The sequence below is a fragment of the Morus notabilis genome, unplaced genomic scaffold (genome assembly GCF_000414095.1).
Source record: "Morus notabilis unplaced genomic scaffold, ASM41409v2 Scaffold235, whole genome shotgun sequence".
NCBI lineage: Eukaryota > Viridiplantae > Streptophyta > Magnoliopsida > Rosales > Moraceae > Morus > Morus notabilis.
In genome coordinates this window covers 544208-565522 of record NW_010360036.1, presented here as the reverse complement: position 1 = coordinate 565522, position 21315 = coordinate 544208, and the positions used below count along the sequence as shown (strand labels likewise).

The following is a 21315-nucleotide window of genomic DNA, read 5'->3' as shown; positions in this document are numbered from 1 at the left end:
AGGAGATTATCCAAATGGAAGAAAACAGGCGAGCCGTTGATTATGTTTTGCCCCCGCATTCTAAATACGTTTTTTAACTCTCTGAAAAGTTAAAGAATATTTCCTTGAATTCAAGCTAAATCCGATGTTCAACTTTCCATTATCAAAAATTGTACAAGTATCCCTTTCTATTGCCAATTCCTTCAAAATACCATTTCACTTGACTTAATGACACAAAATTAAACAATTTCAAGTACACTCCTACAATTTTATTAATTAGATTGCTCACAACTATCTCTAATCTTGATTGACAATCTGTAAGGATACTTTAAACTTTGCGTTTTACCTAATGGAGAAATTGCAATTTTCACTTTTGATTTTCAAGGCCAAATATAGCTTATGTGCCCATAAAATCATTTCATGTATACCTCTGGCTTTTGTGAGATTGATATTCAATTTTCATATGCTCTACCAATTTAAGTTCCTGTTAAAGACGTGCTTAAACCTATGGATTATCATTTGAGGACAAACGAGAGAAGAAAAGTTGCTGTGCATCCCTAAAAGAAAATGGTACCATGAAATTTCAACTACAAGCCTGTGCTATTATGACTGTCCAAACTATGCCAAATTGCATGGAAAACTCAATATAATCTCAAAAGCGAGAGAGCCAGTCATGGTTATTGATACATGCCACATGGTAACTACCATAAGAAGCTCCTTGTGAATCCGTTTGCTTCACCTCAAAATTTCACATCTGTTGTCCATGTACCTTGCACACTAGGGTGTTGGGTTACATGCCTAGTCTTCAGTTTTACCACCTTTCTTCCCACCGAATTTCTCAGTCTTGTTGCATATTCAAGGATCTCTTCTGGGTCCATATTCTTCACACATATTACCCGTTGACTTTTGTTCTCTGTGCATTTGGCAGAGGAAGGAAATCGCCATTAAAAATGCCCTATAATGATGTTTTCGTGTGTGTGTGCGTGCGCGCGCATGTGTGTGTTTGAGAGAGAGAGAGAGAGAGTCTCACTGTATAAGCCTTTCAGATGTGGGTGCTGACCACGAATGAGCTCAGTAACCACCTCTAGCTGAGGATTCTTCTCTTTAAACGCTGGTAGCTGCGACTGCATAAATGCCCTATAATGTTCAACATTAACCAAGAGATTCAAACTAACCACCAAAAGCTTGAAGAGAATTTGCCACCGAAGCCGGAGACAGTGGCAAAGAAGAAAAGAGGAGAATTGTAATCACATCCACCAATGGGCATGCCATGATGACTGATGACATAGCAATATGGCATAGGTATCAAAATGCACAAATTTGAGAGAGCGATTTCTCATGACTATCTCAATACTATTATATCTACACAACAATACTTGAAAATTGTAGATAAATTTCAGAAGACTATTTTTTCTCATGATCATCGCGAAGGATTTTCAGCAAATTCCACGTCCATTTAAGCTACGATATCCGAGTAAACAACAGAATAGAAGAAGATAATTTAAAGAAAATACCTGATACCCCGACTACTTCCTCCCCAGTCACAGTAATTAACTATCAACTTTTGAAGCTGCCATACACCTTTCAAGGCCATCTGTGATCTGTGAAGTAAAAACACATGTTCTCAGAGCTATAGCAGACGACAGGCATCAGGGTGAAAATATTTGAAATTTTTTTTGCTTCTTAAACTTCTTCTCTTTTTTTTTTTTTTTTTTTTTAAATTATATTATGCTGATGATTGATATGATCGAAACTCAACCAGTCATCCTAATGGAGTCACTTCTGAAAGCAATAATTGTAAACAAGTAATTAGATTAGACCACTATTTTACTAAATCCTATCACCAGCGCCAAAAACCCCCCAAAAAAAAAAAAAAAAAAAAAAAAAAACATTTTTTTATCCAGATTTTGTCCGAAATCAATCAGAAATCTTATTACTTTCATTTCTGAAAGCACCAATTCTAAGCAAGTGAGCAATGTATTCGATTAACCAACCCAAAAATTTAGAAACCCTAACACTGCTATACAATTAAAATCCCAAAATAAGCACCATTCGTGGAAGAAGAAGAAAACGAATGACTCTAAGCAAAGAGAAGATGAACAGAAAATGTGAAACAAAGGAAAATGAACTTACTTTCAAAGCAAGAAGAATAAGAAGGTACCGGAGCAGCAGCGTGCGACTGGTTCTCGCGGCGGCCGGCGTGGGGCTGCGACTGCAAAATCTTGTTTTCTTTTTGGGGCTGAAGCGGCAGAAAAGAAGATAAAGGAATACTGATTAGTGGTTAGGGTATGTTCTTTATTATTATTATTATTATTATTATTGAAACAATGTTCATTTATTTAAATTTATTTATTTTTAGGATTTAATAGGAATTTATATATTATTTTTACTATTTTTATATTATTAATTTGAAATTTATTTATTTAATTAAAAGTGTAAATTGAATATCATTGAGAACAAAAGACATATGGGTATTATCATATTAATCGTAACATTTTAAAAAAAAAATACGAGGTTTTTTTTTTTTTTTTAAAAAAAGAGTGGACGTTGTGAAATTATAATCTTTTTTTTTGTATTTTTATAATAAAAAAGATAAGAATACAAAGCATAATAGCTTTAATTTTTTTAAATATTTTTATAATTGAATGCTTTCTTCATCTTCTTTTTCTTCTTCGTTTTTAAAAAATGGAATTTTTTCATAAGGCATTTCTTTTTTTCAGTTAAAAAAATAGAATTTCTTCACAAGGCATTTCTTTTTTCAGTGAAAAAATTAGGCATTCTCTGCGATAGAACACCCTAAAAAACTCACCAATACAATACTCTTCTTTTACTGTTAAATTAAATTTTCAACGGTTAAATTTGTAGCAAGAATACTTTTATATGGCGCTATAAATTTTTAATATGAATTTATACATATTTAATTATTGAAAAAAACCCACCAGTTGAATATGGGTCTTTTGCACAGACTCTTCATTTAAGGGTCTAACTGTTTTTTTTTTTTTTTTTTTTTTGGTGTTCCACTGGAGAAGTTGTTTCTTCATACCTATTGATTGATTGTTACTTCATAATCCTCTTTAAAATACCGGCTTTCTTTACGATAAGACTTCTTAAAAAAACCCATTAGTGAAATATGTTATTTTGACCGTTAGAATTACTTTTTTAACAGATTTACAAAGAAACAGTCATGTACACTGTAAATTTTTAATATAAATCTGTACAGAATTTAATCTAAAGGTAAATATATGATGTTCCACCAGTAGAGTTTTTTAAAGGATTGTCCCACTGTAGAGCCTCTCAAAAATACCATTACAAGTTTACAATTTCGTAAATAAACATGGAAAATAAAAAGTTTTTCTTTTCTATCCACGTCCAAGAGTTGGTATGACCTTCACTCTTCAGACCCAAAAAGCTTATGAAACATGAGATAAATAACTTCCTGGCTTTTCCTTTTTTTTTTTTTTCCTCAATTGATATAAAGCAATTATTTGATTGGTCGGAAGAGAACCAGGGACGGTCTTGAAAACCGACCTTCATATATCAATCAATTAATTTCGGGAAAAAAATTCCAAACATCAATGCTATTCAGCAGAGAGACATAAATAACTTTTACCCTTTTGCAGGCAAAAATTACAGAAACTAGTACTAAATAAACACCAATTGCAATGCAGATCAGCCTACTCAAAATGCCAACTGCAAGCAGAAAATATAGCATAGAACCGCTTTTCTCAGCTCCGAAATCTGATACTCCGGCTGATTCCTGCATTGATACCGGAGGTCTCCCCACCATAGGGAACCATCGGCTTCTTGATTTCCCGTACTTGCCCTTTCCGACGCACCAACGACTTCTGGTGCTTCAACTGCGCATTGAGTATCAAAGAGAGAGAAGGTAATTAAATAATGAATTATAAAATTGATTTTGAAATGTGAAAGAAATCACCGACTCTTGCTTATAAATACCTTGTATTTCTTTCTTGGATTCTTTGTGAGCTTCTTGCGTTGGCGTGTAAGTCCTCTGTTCTTCACCATCTGGTTTATAAATTGGTCAGCAAATAAATAAAGTCAGTCTAAAATCTCAAATAAAATGAACTATTTAAACCAAAGGGTGAAATGAATGCTCACCTGATAAGTAATCTGGCGTTTCCCATTCGCGGTTTCAGGCAAAGCAGCAACGGCTGCTGAGTTTCTGCAGAAGAAAAGCATAAAGAACACATGTTACCCGGAGTGTACCGAAATGCTATAATTAAGATTTTAACTTGCACACATGAACAAACAAAAGCAGCAACCAATGAAACCGAAATGCAGTCAAAGACAAACCTTGAATAAATCTCAGCTTTGGCAGCGAGTTTTTCTGCTCTTTGTTGTTTTACTTGTCTGTAAAATTCATCTTCTGAGCCTTCTGATCCACTATCCTCATCCATCTCAACATCCTCGTCAGAGTCAACATCACGGTCAACTTCATCTCCAGCATCATCCTCGGGAATAATTCCAGCTCGTGCCAACACTTGGAGCTCATGTTTCCTCCGTCTTTCTCCAACATTGTCCCTCTTTGGTATGTCATCATCTCCAGAAACAACCTTTCAAAAAAGAAAAAATTATATGTACACGCACAAATGCTAATAAGAAAAGGATTACGGAAATAAAGGGAAAATATACTCATTACAATTTAGTACTTAATGAATTTTCAGCCTATCACAAAACACTACTAAAAACATTTAAAATTAGGCTCAAATCAAGCTTCTACCTTTGGCTTGTTTGGATTAGCAGCCACAAGTTGGGAAAGTTTTCTTGAGCTTCTAGAACTAGCATTACCATTTATCAATCCACGACTAGGAGCTTCAACATTTGCAGTATCATCATCAAAATCATCATATGTTTCAAGCTGCCTGTTCATTTAAAATTTAGCTAAATCAGCATTCAACAAAGAGAAAGCATTAACTTGAAGTATTAGAGCAAAGCAGGTACCGGTTCAAGGGTTTCCGAAGTTTCTGGTCCTTGTCAACCTTCGGTGCGATAGAACTAAAGACACCCTTTTGCTTCAATTTTTCCTCGAGGGCAGCTCTTACCTTAAACATTTTCATGCTTTCCACAGCAACTTGATCATCCTGCCACATCAATCAACAAATTCTACATCAGATACACTGAATCTGCTTGAGTCTAGGAAGATGAAAAATACCACCAGAATGCAACACGTAAGAAAAGAGCTGGGGAAATAGTGCAGCATATGAAATTAATTTGGCACTGTTTCATGCGTGATATACCTGACGCTTACGTTTCTCTGTCCTTTTCTCATTTTCCTTCAACAACTCCACCTTCACCAAATCACCATTGTTCTTCAGGTGCATATAAAAGAAAAGTCAAAGTCAGCTGAAAAGAGCATCACCAACACGCAATAATCCATGGACATAGACTTGAGTCCCATGTGCCAAAACGCACGCAAACGTATCTCATACTTATTGACTAAACACATTTATCAGCTTTTGAATATTTTGCTAAAATTCTAACGGGGTACAAAAAATATGATAATCACTTGGATCATTTCAAAGAAAACGCGTAAATCCTTTTGAATTGTGTTTAATTTGACAATCCTAAAATTCCCCCACCCCAATACACACAGTTTTACACAAGACTAAAGTTGTAACTACCTCAGCTGCTGCTTGGATTTCAGTGGAGACATGAGAGGGCTCCTGATCTTTCATAAAAGAGTCAGGTGCTGATGTCGCATTCTCTTTGCCCAACTTAACCACTGCTTTGACCAAATTACTCTTCTTAAGAATCTCCCCAAGTTCTGCAGGAAGATTTCCATCAAGTTCTTTTGTCTGTGGGAAACAAATTACTATGAGGTTAGAGGAATATAAAAAGGGAACTACTACAAATGAAGACGTGTCTTTAAGGAGAATAGAAGACCTTATCCAATAAGCTCTTGATCTCTACAAGATGAGCAAGTACAGGATGATCACGGACAGGCTGCCCTTCAGATTTGAGAAGAAGATAGAAAGCTATAGATTGACAATACGACAACAGAAGTAGTTTCTTTAACTCCAAATAGCGAATTCCTCCTTCCAAGATGATCTCCCCATTCTTAACCTGCCATAAAAACATTTATAATATTGAATGCCAAGCCAAGGTATTAATTTGTATATCACTAAATTGCTGCACACAAAAATAGGAATAAAAAAACACAATAACAAACGATGGAAGTAGTCAGCACTTAAAAAAGAAACACATCATACCGCATTCTAAGATCCACAACATTTTTTTTTTTTTTTGTATGTGTGTGTGTGATGGTGGCGGTGGTGGTAGGATGATTGAATTGTAGATAGAAGACGAGAAATTCATCTCTTTGGAAGGACAATAATGAAATTAAGATGCCATCTTAATATAGCATTACTAAAGCTACACGTGAAGCCAATTGACATCCAGAAAAACTAGTTTAAGACCAATAAAACAAAGCATCAAACATGAAACAACATTAGCTTTTATAAGTAGATGGCAACACTCAAAACAACACACATTACCTTATTTAAAAGTGGATCAACTTTGCTTTCAAGCTGTTCAATAGCATCATTCAGCTCTGACAGCAAACCAACTAACTCCGGAGCAGAACTGGAGAGCAAAATTGTTAATTAAGCAGGCACAACCGCACAAGCATAACATACAAAAGTTCTGTAATAGATAGATTAAGGAGAAAAAAAAGGCATGATTTTGCCATTAGAATCACTAATTAGGAGCAAAAAAAAGAAGTTAAGAAAACCCCAGGACATCAAGGACGCCACAATATGCAAGAGGAAAAAAACTAAGAAACCAAACATTTGAAATTTTCAAAGACAAAATCATAAAATCTAATCTATACACTAGTCATGCAACAAATGGACGGAGATTTTCCTTCAGAGAAAAAAAAAATAAAAAACCACGAGAATGAGAAGTCCAGTAAAATAAATAAATAAACAAGGACAAATAAATTCCTATATGAACATAGAACTGGAAACTTGTGACTCTACCTATATAAAACATCCATCAGCTCCTCCCTCGATAGAGCATTCAAGTCTTTCTTGACCTCTTCATAAGCTGTACCCTTGTCATCCGCCACTTCCTTTCCAAAGCTAGATTTTCTGGTGCTTTTTCCTTTCACCGACATCTCCTGTAAAACGAAGATTTAGTTACGGGCAATATAAATAAATTGTAGCTCGCTATGCCGTTTTGAGCTCTGAGATTCATAGTATCTTTCCACCACAAGGAAATAACTGGCAACTTAAAAACACTGAAAAATAACTAGGTTTTAAATTCTCACCTCTAGAGTTAATTCCCTGTCACTCTCTTCCTCACTAGTATCTTCCAGGCCAAAGTCTTTTGTAGACATAGATTTTGCTTTTTCCCTCTGCAAATTTATCGCCTCCTCCTCCTCTTCTGCTGGGGAGACATCATCGCTTGATTGTTGCTAATAAAGGAATGAAAAAATGGGGAAGAATTAAAAGGCATCACCAAGGTATACTGATTATGTTTATGGGAAAAAGAATAATAACAACAAATGTTCTCCAGCAACTTAATGGAATGATTGAACTTGGGGCGAAGCTAAATAGAATATTCTAAAAGTAATTGGCTGAGTAGCTCTTGGATACAAATGCTCACCTCGATATCAATATTATCAGCACGATAATACAGGTCCTTTCTTCCGCCCCAGACAGTCCTATGTTCTTCTTCCTCCTCTTCATCGTCATCAACCGTTGCATCCTCAACACCACCAAACTTTTCCCTCATGTATTTGATCTGCCTAACAACTACACGTAAATGAATTAATCAATGAAAACCATGCTTTCCAACAGATGTATCTCGTCTCAATTAATAAGAACCATAAAGAATGTTAATTGTAAACAAATGTTTTGTTAGTATGTAATGCGCAGCGGAAACAATTTGACTGAGTAATACGTATCATATCTCTTGAACTGCGAATAACATATGCACATTGTCCACATAGTGTTTCTAATTATTTCACTGAATTCAACTCTTTATATCGCCCAACACTATCAACTGACAACAGATTGTAATTATCTCAACTTTTATTGTAATTCCATTCTTCTTAGTCGATTCATAGCACTCTTCAGCACAGATAGAATTGTTTGACCAATATTTTCATAATGCATTTCAAAGAAAACTCAACAAAATATATGAAAACAAAACAACTTTCTCACTTTTCTTAGCGTCACCAGTATCAGGGATGTCATCTTCATCTTCGTCGCTTTCGCCCTCGCCGTCATCACCATCCTGCACATCATGTCAATAATAAAAAAGCTGCAATGCATAGACATACTAAGGATAACAAAATAACAAAAAAAAAATTTAAAAGAAATGTTCCCACCAACATAATTCTGTAATTAGAACCACTCTATATTCCAAAATGAACCGAAACCAAATCTCCAGCCCACAAAAAAAAAAAAAAGTATTTTGCCAATAATCCTCGATAGAAATTAAACTAATTACATTTTATAACTCTGAATCAATTCTTAAAAAGCTTTAAGAAAGGGAAAAGGGGAAAAACCTCAAAATCAAAGACTGGTACTTCGTCATCTTCATCCGACTCGTCGGTGCCTCCATTCACATCCAGCGGGACCAAATCCCTCTGCTTGTGAACTTCAAACCCAAAAAAACAAAATCAAAAATCTCATCAAAGTAGAGATAAATTCGAGTACTTGTCAATTGTATCAATCACCGAGAAATACCAAAGAAATCCCAGAAAACGAAACAACATACAGGCATCAATTTCGTCGTCCATAACTTCTTCGACGACGTCGCCTTTGCCTCGGAGCTTCCTCTTAGGGTTTTTATCCCCTCTTGTCTGGTTCTTCCCTCTCTTGCCCATTCTCATAAGTATATGCGACCTTTCGAGTTAAAAAGCCAAACGAAATCAAGTCTTCTTCTTTTATTTTCTCTGCAAATCAACAATTCACAAAGCAGTAATCTTTGATGTCGAAGGTCGCAGACTAATTATTAATGTCTCTGAAATTGTAGTTTTGGGATTCTGTAAATGTTAAACCCTAACTTAGAACGGTACCACCGTGGAAGATGAAGCTGGGGTTTAGTCTACCAATTGGGCTGAACGTTGCAGGTTGTGCAGGCTTCTGGTCCAGCTAAAGCTTGCAGCCTTTTGAAGCCCAATATGGCTCTTAGGTCTCCGCTGGCCCAAGGACATTTAGGTCATATTATCTCCACAATCAAAATTTCGAAAATCTATACGAAAATCAAGGCCAAACCACTTTCCTCTTACATATCTATACTCAATTTGATGCGTTTGAAATTTAAATTTTTTATAAAATAATAAAATTAATAATTTAAATTTAAATATATAAAATAAATGAAAATTTAATAGTTAATCAGTTTATGATTAATTAATTAGTTTATCACTAATTAATTAGTAGTCAATTACTGTTTAATTTAAGTCATCATTGATTAATTATTTTTATTATTAATTAATATCAATTAATAATTAATCAAAAATAATTATTAATTAATTAATTTTAATCAACAAATTACATATATATTACTAATAATTATTAATAAATAATAATAATAAATTGGTTAATCTTAAAAAACCATCATTTTGTTAAAATATTAAATATATATATAAGTAAAGCCTTTAATATATATATTTTCTCTAAAAATATATATATATTCTCTAAAAATATGTATATAAGTGTTTAAATAAATTATAAGTATCTACCTACGTCATATATATTTTAAGAAAATATATACATATTTTTTTTAAAAATACATATATATATACCGCTTCAATTTAGTACTAGATTAAAAACAATATATATGCTTTATTATATTTGTCCAAAAAACAATCAATTAAGTGTTTAAATAAATTATAATTGTCTTTACATATTATATATATTTTAAAAATATATATTTTAAAAAAAAATATACACGTTCTAATTCAGTACCGAAGACAATTTATATATATACACACACTTTATTATATTTGCCGAAATGGCCTCCGACGTCTGAATACTCTCAACTGGAGAAAGGCGTTGGCCTCTGGTCCCCCAAAGACAGAGGAAGAGGAGAAGGGACTTACTGAGTAGTATTTCAGAGATTACGACGCCGTTTAGTGCGTAAAATCCCAGTATGTACAGCGAATAGGAGCGTAAACTGTGAAGGAAGAAGTGGTGGTGTAGTGGTGTGGATTATCCGTATTCAATTTTCATGGCGTTGTGCCAGTCTTCTTCTTCTTCTTCTTCTTCTTCTTCTTGTTTACAGCTTTGTTTCCATTCCATTCGGAGACTATTTTCCAGTTCTAGAAGCTTCTCAACCTCTCCAAGGATCTTTTACTCCTTTCTCAACAAACCCCCTCTCCTTCTTCACCCTGCGCTTTCCCTTTCCAGAAAGGTAATACTGCTAATCACTGTGCCCATCATTTGTTTTCTTATTATTTATGTTTTACTGGGTTCAAACTTCAAATGGGTATCATTTTCAGATTTTTAATGTTCAGTCAAGAATTGTACCCAACATCCATTATTTGCTTGGTAACACTGAATTTGTTTCTGGGCAAGTTCCTTTGTTTTTAATAGGTACCCAACATTCATAATTTGCTTGTTCAAAGAGTGTAATTCGTTTGTGGGCAAAGTTCCCTTTTTTTTTTTTTTAAAGTGGAATATGCTTTATAGTTTGGTTGTTTGATTTAAAGTTTATTGTACAGTTTCAGGGCTATTATGTTGAATCAAACGGTTTGAATTCAGTTTTACCAGGAGTTGTTTATGGGGAGAGAAATGCAACAAGTTATGCTAAAGCTACATTTTTGCACCATGATGCACTACTTTCTTCTGAAGAAAGAGCAGTGAATGATAACCCTTCTGATGGTAGATTAATGCTCATTGATGGCACCTCTATCATTTATAGAGCCTACTACAAGCTTTTAGGTAACATTTCATTCTATTTTATCTTATCTTATTCTACTAAATAGGACAACAAGGACATTCAAGTATACTTATAAGTGGTAAAAATGTGTGAATGAAATTTGCACAATTTTATTAAGCTTAGATCCACATGTGCCCAGCAGTTATCTTATTGCATCCTGTATTTTCTCATGAACTTATTTAAAATAAATTTACTTTGTCCTTTTATATTTCCTGATTATACAGCTCTTTAATTTTTGATTCACTTCTTTTGTTGAGAGTAGCAAAGTTGCACCATGGGTACCTATCACATGCTGATGGAAATGGAGACTGGGTGCTGACTGTATTTACGGCGTTATCTCTTGTAAGTAATATTTTTATTTGTATGTTACAAATGGTTTTTTTCTTTCTGGTGCAAGCCTAACAAGTATTGAGCTGAAATGATTTTTCTTCTTTATAGTCGAATGTATATGCCTGTAAGAGCTGTGTTTCTTCTTAGATGACTGGTTTAGCAGAAAATCAGATGAGGTCGTTACTGACATATTTTATGTCAAGACGATCATATGAGTTGTTACTGACATATTTCATGCTAATATGGTAAATTAGATTCAAATAATTATTAATTCTTTTTATATTAATATTTGCAGATAATTGATGTTCTGGAATTTGTTCCTTCCCATGTGGCGGTATGTCTTTTCATTACATTTAAAACTTCAACCAAAACTTTATTAGCTCACTGCATAACTCTTTCTTATTCGTGTTCTATGTTCTTGTTCTCTTTCTTTGTTGGATGGATTTGGCTTAATCTTCTCATTTCTCCCGGTCTTCGAATATCTTTATGCTTTTTTAGTCAGAGACTCAGAAGGTTGCTCATGTACCTTTTCTTCTTTGTTGCCCTTTCATGCAGGTTGTGTTTGACCATGATGGTGAGATATGAATTTTGGTGACATCTTCCATTTTCTACTTGATTACCTTAAATGTTCGATCTACTTGTTTGTTGTTTTCAGTTCTTTTGCATCTGTATGTTTTTCCTTCTAATTCTTGTCTTGGAATTGACGATACGATTTCATCTTGTGATTTACTATAGCCTCCTCAGGTAGATTGCCTAAGAATAGATTCCCAACTGTCTAGATGCATAGAATACCTGGCGTTCTCCAAGAAAGAAATTTTATTGTTCTCTCATAATCCTTGGATTGTTTAGTTTCTTGGGACGTTGCTAGTTTTTTCTCAAGTTTATGGGTTAATATGAAAGGTCCATACTTTTCTTGGTGAAATTGAAAGACATGTATGTGTCTTGGATACCACCTCTTAAGAATCATAAGGGTCAGATTTGTGCAGATTTATCTCTCTTTCTCTCTGTCCAATACATAGGCACATTCACTCTCTCCCGTCAACTTGTTCTTTCACTTTGATTGAACTCTTCCTGTTCTTCCCTGATAGCATATGAGGCTTTACCAAGCATCATGTTGTAGAAGTGTTGGAACTGTTATCTGATCTTACCCTCCTTTTCCTACTGCCCAATTATTTTATGAGTTGCCGGGAAATTTGGTATGTGGGCCTGCTGTTTCCAAGTCAATTTTTGTTAAGACAACCCTTCTTTTTTCAGGATTTCCATTTGGTCAAACTTATAATTCATCCAAAGAAAGTTTTATGGCAAAAGGTATGTTTTTCACTTGTAATTTACTGCTTTTCTTTTTGCATATTAAAGTTGAGAAAGCAGTCAATTTATCTAAATCTAAAAACACAATAGTTTGTAGGTAGTAATAAAAAGTAGCAAAAAAACAGATTGTTATTAAGGTGGAGTAGGGGTTACTTATGTGTGAACTCGTCAGAGTTATTTATGTGCAAGGACATCTAGTTTAAGCGTTTAGGGTGGGAATTTATCATTTCATTATCGGTTCTTTTTCATATAGCTGGCTTTCTCTGCTTATGAGGAATGGAACAATGCTTAGTTTGGATGGATATTAAGCTCCCTGCGAAAATCCTTTCATCTTGTTATTTTAGGGTCTTCAATTTTGCAATATTGGACGATTCTTTCTTTATAGTTTCTTACTCATTTTGTGAGTCTATAGTGCCATAGTGCTGGAAAGATACGATGCCATATCTTTGGAAGACAGTTCCGAAGCTTCTTGGAAGACTTAAAACGGGCCTTTGGTTGACCACAAAAGAAAGGCGCTTTGAATCTTTGTCCTTTGTCCTCTTTAAGTGTGTTCTAATTTTTTTTTAGATGAACTTCATTCATGATCCATCCAAGTCAACAAATTTAGAAAAGCTTCTTCTTTCTCCATTCAGATAAGGAGTGGCAAACCCTTTTTAACTTGTCATTTCAGTTTTATTGCATGCATTTGTCGCTTGAAATGTCGCAGATAACTCTTTCTTACATAAATGTTTGGTTATTGATCCTTACATATAAATAGATTTTCACTAATTTTAAATTTTACTATTGAGCTATATTCTGCTTAAGAACTGGTCTGCTAGTTGTTTCAAAAATTGCAGTCTCTTACTTGAACTTTGTTTATGTTTAGGCAGGAATTTTCGTCATACTCTCTATCCTTCGTACAAAAGCAATAGACCACCAACTCCTGATACTGTAGTTCAGGGACTTCAATACTTAAAAGCATCCATCAAGGCTATGTCGATTAAGGTTATTGAGGTAATGGCTGTGTATCACAGGTTTAGATGGCTATCACCTGTAGTCAATTAATCACTTGTCTCCTCAATGCAGGTTCCTGGTGTGGAAGCTGATGATGTGATTGGAACTTTGGCTGTTAAAAGTGTAGATGCTGGGTACAAGGTATATTCTAAAGCTTTATTTTTGAAAGAAAGCGGAATGCCAAAATCAACACTTGTCAAGATCATTGCTTATTCGAATGAACATTCAATAGTTTGAACGTAAAATGGGTTCAATGCGTAAGTTTATCTTTGATGGAATTGGAAATTGGAATAACTGATTATTCTTTAGGTTACTGATGTTTTATATAAAATAAATTGTATCCTTGGGGCTTACCTTTTCCATGTGCTTAGCTGCTCTTGATTGCATTGACTTTTTTACAGGTACGAGTTGTCTCACCCGACAAAGACTTTTTCCAGATCTTGTCTCCGTCATTACGCCTTCTACGCATTGCTCCACGTGGTGGTGAGTAAGTATCGCAGTTTGCCATCCACCCCTTTCTTTTTTATGCAAAGCATTCTCGTGTACTTGGAAAAGTTTTGATTTATATCTTATTTTGTACGTGTCATTTTTCTATCCAAGGGCTTTTGAATTTGATACCAAGTGTTTTTCACCCTTCACAGAATGGTCTCATTCGGAATGGAGGATTTTGCTAAGAGATATGGATCCTTACAACCTTCTCAGTTTGTTGATGTTCTGGCACTTGTTGGCGACAGATCTGACAATATACCAGGTGATTAAGTGCTTACATTTGTGAACATCATTAAAATAAAAAGCCTCTAGCTTTGTAAATTTTTCTGAGAGAATATGTATTTCAAAAGTTTGTGCTTGGGATATATGGGAATGACATAGAAATGCCCATAACATCACTGGGATTGAAATGTGATAGTTTCTTCATTACCATGTTTTACACCCACGCCCAATTGTTTTTCCTGTTTCCCATCACCCTAAAAATAAATAAATAAATAAAACAGAAAATAGTACAACAAAGACAAAACAGAGAGAGATAGAGGGAGAGAGAGTTGTGAAACACCGATCGACCACTTAAAATATTTTGATGCAGGAGTTGAAGGAATCGGAGAAGTTAATGCGGTGCAGCTGTTAACCGTATTTGGTATGCCCATAGTCATCTTGTATCGAGCCTGCTGAATTTTGTCTAATCATTACCTTATGAAGCATTCATCTTTTATCGTGGCAGGCTCGTTGGAGAACTTACTGCAACAAGTTGATGAGATCAAGGAGGAACGTATAAAAACGGTAGTAGCATCAGTCACAACAACTATATTGTAGTATTGCAGGCAGACAAAGTAGTATGAGTTTAACGGATTATAAAGACTGTAAAATCACTTTTTTTCCCCTGAAAGATTGTAAATCACTTATAAGCTCACTTATTATTGGCTGCATTTTTCCTTTTGTAGGCCTTGAAAACAAGTGCTGATCAAGCTCTCTTAAGCAAGAACTTGGTAATTTTGTCAATATAGCTAGCTATGCCTTGCTCTTTTAAGTTCCTTTCCTTTCTATGTTCTGTTATGTTTTTTTAACGTTTTAGTTTCCTTTCCTCGAAATAATATTGTTATGGTTGCATTACTTATCACAGGTGCTTTTGCGGTGTGATCTGCCATCCTACATGGTACCTTTCGCCACCAAAGATCTCGTATTCAAGCAACCAGAGGTTTGTCCAACCTTGGCTATTATGAAGAACGTATTATTTGTTTGAAACGCCGCGATTTCATTTCCAATGTGATGGATGCAGGACAATGGTGAGAAGTTCAGTAGCCTCTTAACTGCGATGGGGGCCTATGCAGAAGGATTTTCCGTTGATCCCGTGATCAGGAGAGCATTTTACTTGTGGAAGAAGCTTCAAAGAAGCTGATTGGTTAAGCTGTAGGTGGCAAGCATGTTAGCAACAGGGGTGTTCCGTGTACAGTAACTCAGGGTGTTCCGGATCACTTGAATGAGCTTACATATGTAGTAATGGCGGCGAGCAATTTTTGTTTTTGTGTTTTGATCTCTTCTGAGATTTGTCATTTTATGACCATCAATGATGTGAAATGTATATATACTATCTTCTAATTCAAAGGGAAGAAAGAGATTAATCTTTTAATTGCTCCCGTGCATTCTCAGTCATAATGATAGTGTAAACACACGTACATATTGGCAAATCTTTGAGATTTGACAATAGGAATTCTTAATGAACTCAAGTTGTCAGTTTCATTTTGGCATTTTGAAACTTAATAGTAGAAAACTCTTTCAAGAATAAAAATCAGACGCCTATAGAATTTGTAGGAAACGTACACATGTTTTTACATGGCTTCAAGAGAGGAAATCAGCATAAGGTGTAATTCAAAGTTAGTAATTTAGCTAGCTGGGCGTCTCAACTTCTGAATTTTGAAGCTCAATGATGGCATTGAATCCAAAGTCACTTCCAGGTTTAAACGACGATTTGAGTTCTTCTGCTGATTGAGTAGTGTTGATTTTGTTGTCTTTTACTTTCAGATCTTCCTGGTATTGAACACAAAATGCAAAGAAATTAGAATTACTTGCATGTCACGTCATGTCATGAGAAAGGAACAAGCAATGTCGAAATGTTGACTTGCCTTCTTTACATATTGAGCCATGGTTGAGGTCACTATCTCTTCTATGACAAACTTGGTCACTCGTTCTTCACCCAGTATCCCTAACAAGAAGGTTTTTGGAACCTAAAAACAATACCAAATCATTTGACCAGAGTTACAAGAGACTGAAAAAAGCAAGCAAAATCTCAACAAATATACAAATTGGAAGACCACACACCTGAGTTGTTTTCCCTGGAGTAGATCAACATGAAAAAGCATACCAGAAAAACTCAATAAGATGCTAAAGTTACAAACTTTTATGAAGTAAACTAGTAAAAGGTTTTGATTTTGATCAACAAATCTCCACATATTATTACCTCCTTTTTGTCTGCGAAATCCTGGGATCGGAGGTGCTGTTTTAGCCAAATTTGTTAAAACCAGGTCAAACACTCTCTGTGTCTCGTTCCCGGTTAAGTCCACTCTTACCTGCGAATCACACGACACAAAATTACTGCTAGATTTACACTTTGTTTAGTAGGAAGGAGAGAAACAAAGATGTAAGAAAAAAGTACAAAGATATAAAATAAGAATGATAGAAATGATTTCCATTTTTTGATTTATTTGGCGTATAAGAAGGAAAAGAATCATCACTGGTTTACTCATTTATAAATATCGTCTTGTTTTGAAAACTAGGACACAATTAAATTGCTATAACAAGTTAGTTTCAACTTTAAGTCCCCCACCAAAAATTCTCTCCCATTATAGATAGATTAAAAATGGTAATTACTAAACATCTTTGTATCCAAACACATCTACTGTCAATTACTAAACATTAGGAACATGTTACATGTCTTCTTCCAAATTAATCATATTGATTATTATATGTGCTTAAATCATTGAAGCTCACTTGCATCTTGTCATTATCTTGAGTCTCCACAACAATCTCTGCCTTCTTCACGCTTATTGCATCTCCTGAATCTGCAACTGATGTCTCCAAACCTACACAGCATTCAAAAGAAAAAAAAAAAAAAAAAACCTCAAAACTAGAAATATAATAGTAGAACCTAGATTAATAATATTAATGTGAAGGAAGAAGAAGCTTTATTTACCTGGACCAGCTTCACAGATAAAGTTTCTCAGTCCGACATCTCTTCTTTGAGAACTATAACGATTACATAAACAATATATAATATAAATAAAAATAACCCATCAAAAATTATGTGAATGGATAATAGAATTAAACGTTTAACCTGGTAAATAGGAAACATTTTGCAGTTTGGAAGTTGAATGTGTTTGTGGCTGGAATAATTGTAACAAATCCGATTGAGCTTCCAACAGAAAACTGCTAAACAGTTGGGGACATGAAAAGATGTTCTTAAGCTTAATGTGACGTACTAAAACTACAACTCCACATAAAAATGGCTACCTTGGGAATTCCAAGTTGGTGAAATTGCGAATTTGTTGGTCTCGTTGCTATCTTGGACGCCATTGCAATTTCCATTTCTTTTTCTGTTCTATCACTTTGTGGTTGAAGTTGGGAGTCTCGCTATGGCAATTCGCCACGTGGGTCGGGGCAAAACTCGGGTATTGATGGCCGGGAATAAACCCATCCCAAATATATTCAAGAAATAACTTTCTTTCTTTCCTCCTTTTTCCCCTTTTTTTTTTTTCTTAAAAGGGTGAATAAATATCTTCCAAATATAAATACTCGTATATTTTCTGGGAACAAGAAATGCCATTTTTATAGGAGACAAGAGATATCAATTTCTTTTATTTTTTAAAAGATAAGAAATATCAATTTGAAAACGAATATTTTAGCAAAAATCAATTAAATATTGAGAGATTTTCTAAAACGTCTAGCATATCAGTAGGTCACGTTTTTCTAACTGTAAAATTTACATATTTTTAAGATTTTATGCAGATTTGATGAATATAAAACCCAATCTATCGGTATGTTAGCATACTAAAAAACATCTTTTAAATATTAGGTTTAGGGCGAACTGAAAGGTTTTGAGTTTATTTTATTTATTTTATTTTTTTTAAAGGTTTTGAGTTGTTTTTCGCTCAAGGATCTTGTGTTTTTCTTTTTGGACGCTTTCTCTTAATATTTCTCTCTTTTAAAACTAATTTTGCGGATCTAAGGATCTTGTCGTTTTAACTAAACATTGTGGTTTTAATAATTCGTTCTTCAAGTTATATATAAAAATAAAAATAAAAAGCGCGAAGCTCTGTTATTCATAAGCTATTGTGTCATGGGATTGTATATTTGTATTGTTTTCATAAACATCGTCGTTTTTGTTTTATTTTTATTTTTGTACCGAAATGAAATATTGAGTCTATCACGAATCCTTAAAAATAAGCGAATACAATCCGAATGGAAAAGATTGACATATTACGAAAGAGAACTACAGAAAATAGGAGAATCTTACAAGTTCACCAATTATCTACAACCGAGAATGATCGCACTTAGAAGTTCAGCGACTCCTCCAAATCTTCAGGCTAGAACAATTGCTCCTAGTCGCGGAAGCAGTTGACGGTAAACACAAAAATGGCTTCCTCATTCGGCTCATTAGTAACAGTGAATCGGAGCTCATCACCTGGTTGAAGATGATTATCGAATACAAAATCGCACCAAGCTTCACCTCTTATAGAAATTCTGTGGTAAGGCTGTCTGACTGGATTTCCTTGCAGATTAACGTGGAATTGTGGAGTTCTCCAGAAGATGTTGAAGTCAGATTCCACATCACCGGCACGAACTCGGACTCACCTTTCTTGGAATCGTAGGTGATAAAAGTGGACTCCAAGCTTCTTAGGAAATGGAGAGAAATCGGACGAGTTTCTGCAAGATTCTCACTCGAAACTGAGAATTGTGAGGAGGATGAGAAAATACGTACGAAGTAAATGGCGTTGCTGAGATTAGATTGAAGGTGATTTGAGTTTAAAATACATAGTTCATTAATTGACTCTCATTCGCGCATTGAGTGAAGTATTATACATAAATACTTATAGGCTCCTATTTGTTGTCAATATGAGTTTTTATTTGCACCTCTAAGGGTTAGTACGTTGTTTTGTGTTCTGTTTATTTTGACTGATTCGAATTTAGAATTCGAGTTTTGTTATAGTAAAAAGCTTTCAGAAACAGTCACATTTAACTTTTTTACAACAGTAAAAAACTCTCATATAAAGTCACATCTCAACTCGAATTAAAAATTTAAATCAGCGAACTAAACAGACTCTTACAGTGCTACTGGTTTATTACATTTGTATTCGTCATCAATTATAGGGCTCAATCCAACGACCATATTCAAGAGAAATCCAATCGCGATGCACATAATACTCTATTCATGAACAACATTCTAAACAACATATTTTTAAACTACATATATGAACCACGTATGATTTCAACTGTGCAAGCAACACAAGAAACCGCCTCAAAAGAATGTGTCGTCGATTATTACCCGAAGGAGTACAAACACTTGCATCATCGTAAAGTCTCCCTACCTTGTCGAAGTAGCCCATGATGGACGCACAGTGAATGTCCGACAAACATAAATACACACATCCCTTCCAATGCACAACCCTCCTTCACTATGGCTATTCCACCTTTCGGCCCTGAAACTGCCGCTCCAGTTTAGATATTTGATATGCTCTAAAAGAACTGAAATTCCAGTTTCTCGCATTGGCAAATCCCAATTTTTTTTTACAACGAACGGCCGTTTAATTCGCTGATTCGAGTTAAGATGTGTCTTTATATAAGAGTTTTTTAATGTAATAAAAAAATTAGATGTGATTATTTCTGAGAGTTTTTTACTGTAACAAAACTCAAATCAGTAAAATAAACGGGGTTTAAAACTCTGAAAAAAAGACATCAAAATTTTGGTGAATTTTCAGAGTTGGATCATTATTGTTTGAAGTTTTCTGATAGCAACAGGACAGCTTAATTTTATTGGGTATTAGTCCTGTTAAATGACACCCAAAGGTCCTGAAGATGAAGTTTAATATGTTTGTTTTTGTTTTGCCAAATCTTTGGTCAATCAGATATATAGATAATTATTAAGGCTTTATTCCTTTTATCATTCGAATTATAATTTAAAATTCTTAATACAGTATTTTTTTTTATAAAAATTTAAATTTAATTTTTTTTATTATAATATTTTTTTAAAATAAAATTTATTTTTTAATTCAAGTTTTTAACTTGAATGAACAAAATTAATGGAACTTAAGAATTTCTGGATGAAGTGGTGTGTGTTGCTGTAAACTCTGTGTAATAATGAGGTAAAAAGTTTTACTTAAAAGATGTGCCAATTCTGAAACATCTTTATATTTGTATTGGTTCTATTTTTAATTTTTTTTATAATACTTGAGATTTAATGTATTCAAAGAGGAATAAGAGTAGACCATGGCGAAGATAAATAAAGAAAACAAATTCAAATCAATTTTTCTTGTTCCTTATTTTGATTTTGGGAAGTTTTCTAATTTTATGAATTTATAATTTCATATTCAAGTATATAAAAGAAATACCTTTCTGTTTTTTTTAAGGGTGATAAATATGTTTTATTTTTTAGGAACAAGAAATAATAGTTTATAGGAGGCAAATATATCATTATTTTCTTCAAGAGTTTATCCAGTAAAATAAAAAAAAATAAATCACCGATAATTTTATACTTTCAATGGATCTAAATTTTTTATCTAATTTTTTAGTGTTTCAATTAGTGTCTAATTAATCGAATGACATAAGCACACAAAAAAAATAATTCAAACTTTTAATACGACATGACATAATATGATTAATTAAACACTAAATTTAAACATGAGATCTTAATTTAATTTTAACCGTTAAAACTTTATTAAAAACTGTCAATTTATGTGATTTTGATCATATTCAATACTGAGAAACTAGCCGAATTGGAGAGTCATTTTTTCCCCTTATTTATTGTCTTCATCAACAATTCAACATCGTCCTTTTTACTCGTAATTGTCGTTTATCCTGCTCTGATTGTTTTTGAGAAGTTGTTCCGTTTCAATTTATTTTTTTTTCAAGTTTTTTTAAGGGACATTTTTTTTATAGAAGTTTTTCTGTTTCAGAAGATCTCGTCTTCTTCTTTTTTTTTTTTTTGACGGCAAGGTCTTGTCATTTTTCACCATTGTTATATAAAGCGACGTATATGATTGTCAAAAAAAGGAAAAAAAAAAAAAAACGACGCATACGATTTTCTTTCAA

The 21315-nt window shown here is 33.9% G+C and overlaps 4 protein-coding genes across 6 annotated transcripts; 1 reads left to right on the top strand and 3 right to left on the bottom strand.

The window, feature by feature from the left end:
- Positions 1-582: 582 nt before the first annotated feature.
- Positions 583-2248, bottom strand: LOC112091161 (54S ribosomal protein L51, mitochondrial). The gene is made up of 4 exons (XM_024164088.1): positions 2113-2248; positions 1494-1580; positions 1010-1116; positions 583-892 (listed from the first exon to the last, which is right to left on the bottom strand). The coding sequence occupies exons 2-4, from the start codon at positions 1571-1573 to the stop codon at positions 720-722; spliced, it is 360 nt and encodes a 119-aa protein (XP_024019856.1). The 5' UTR covers positions 1574-1580; positions 2113-2248; the 3' UTR covers positions 583-719.
- A 1026-nt stretch (positions 2249-3274) lies between these two features.
- LOC21401113 (something about silencing protein 10) lies at positions 3275-9001 on the bottom strand. The gene is made up of 16 exons (XM_010095816.2): positions 8725-9001; positions 8513-8604; positions 8166-8238; positions 7606-7754; positions 7268-7414; positions 6978-7117; positions 6495-6582; positions 5884-6063; positions 5622-5795; positions 5238-5309; positions 4942-5081; positions 4721-4862; positions 4294-4553; positions 4099-4162; positions 3937-4005; positions 3275-3836 (listed from the first exon to the last, which is right to left on the bottom strand). The coding sequence occupies exons 1-16, from the start codon at positions 8837-8839 to the stop codon at positions 3705-3707; spliced, it is 2037 nt and encodes a 678-aa protein (XP_010094118.2). The 5' UTR covers positions 8840-9001; the 3' UTR covers positions 3275-3704.
- A 1045-nt stretch (positions 9002-10046) lies between these two features.
- LOC21401112 (DNA polymerase I) lies at positions 10047-15648 on the top strand. Of its 2 annotated transcripts, XM_010095815.2 has the most exons (15): positions 10047-10362; positions 10673-10892; positions 11153-11232; positions 11516-11554; positions 11776-11794; positions 12475-12528; positions 13394-13521; positions 13594-13662; positions 13923-14008; positions 14163-14272; positions 14603-14653; positions 14738-14796; positions 14958-15002; positions 15137-15211; positions 15293-15648. In XM_010095815.2, the coding sequence occupies exons 1-15, from the start codon at positions 10180-10182 to the stop codon at positions 15410-15412; spliced, it is 1338 nt and encodes a 445-aa protein (XP_010094117.1). In that variant the 5' UTR covers positions 10047-10179; the 3' UTR covers positions 15413-15648. The 2 variants fall into 2 exon arrangements, with proteins under 2 accessions (XP_010094117.1, XP_024019842.1); XM_024164074.1 differs by lacking the exon at positions 14603-14653.
- Positions 15649-15650: 2 nt separating this feature from the next.
- LOC21401111 lies at positions 15651-17602 on the bottom strand. Of its 2 annotated transcripts, none has more exons than XM_024164075.1 (8): positions 17521-17602; positions 17345-17439; positions 17204-17256; positions 17002-17093; positions 16472-16580; positions 16333-16346; positions 16137-16238; positions 15651-16041 (listed from the first exon to the last, which is right to left on the bottom strand). In XM_024164075.1, exons 1-8 carry the CDS (start codon positions 17593-17595, stop codon positions 15901-15903), a joined length of 681 nt encoding a protein of 226 aa, XP_024019843.1. In that variant the 5' UTR covers positions 17596-17602; the 3' UTR covers positions 15651-15900. The 2 variants fall into 2 exon arrangements, with proteins under 2 accessions (XP_024019843.1, XP_024019844.1); XM_024164076.1 differs by having other exon boundaries at positions 17345-17436.
- Positions 17603-21315: the final 3713 nt, after the last annotated feature.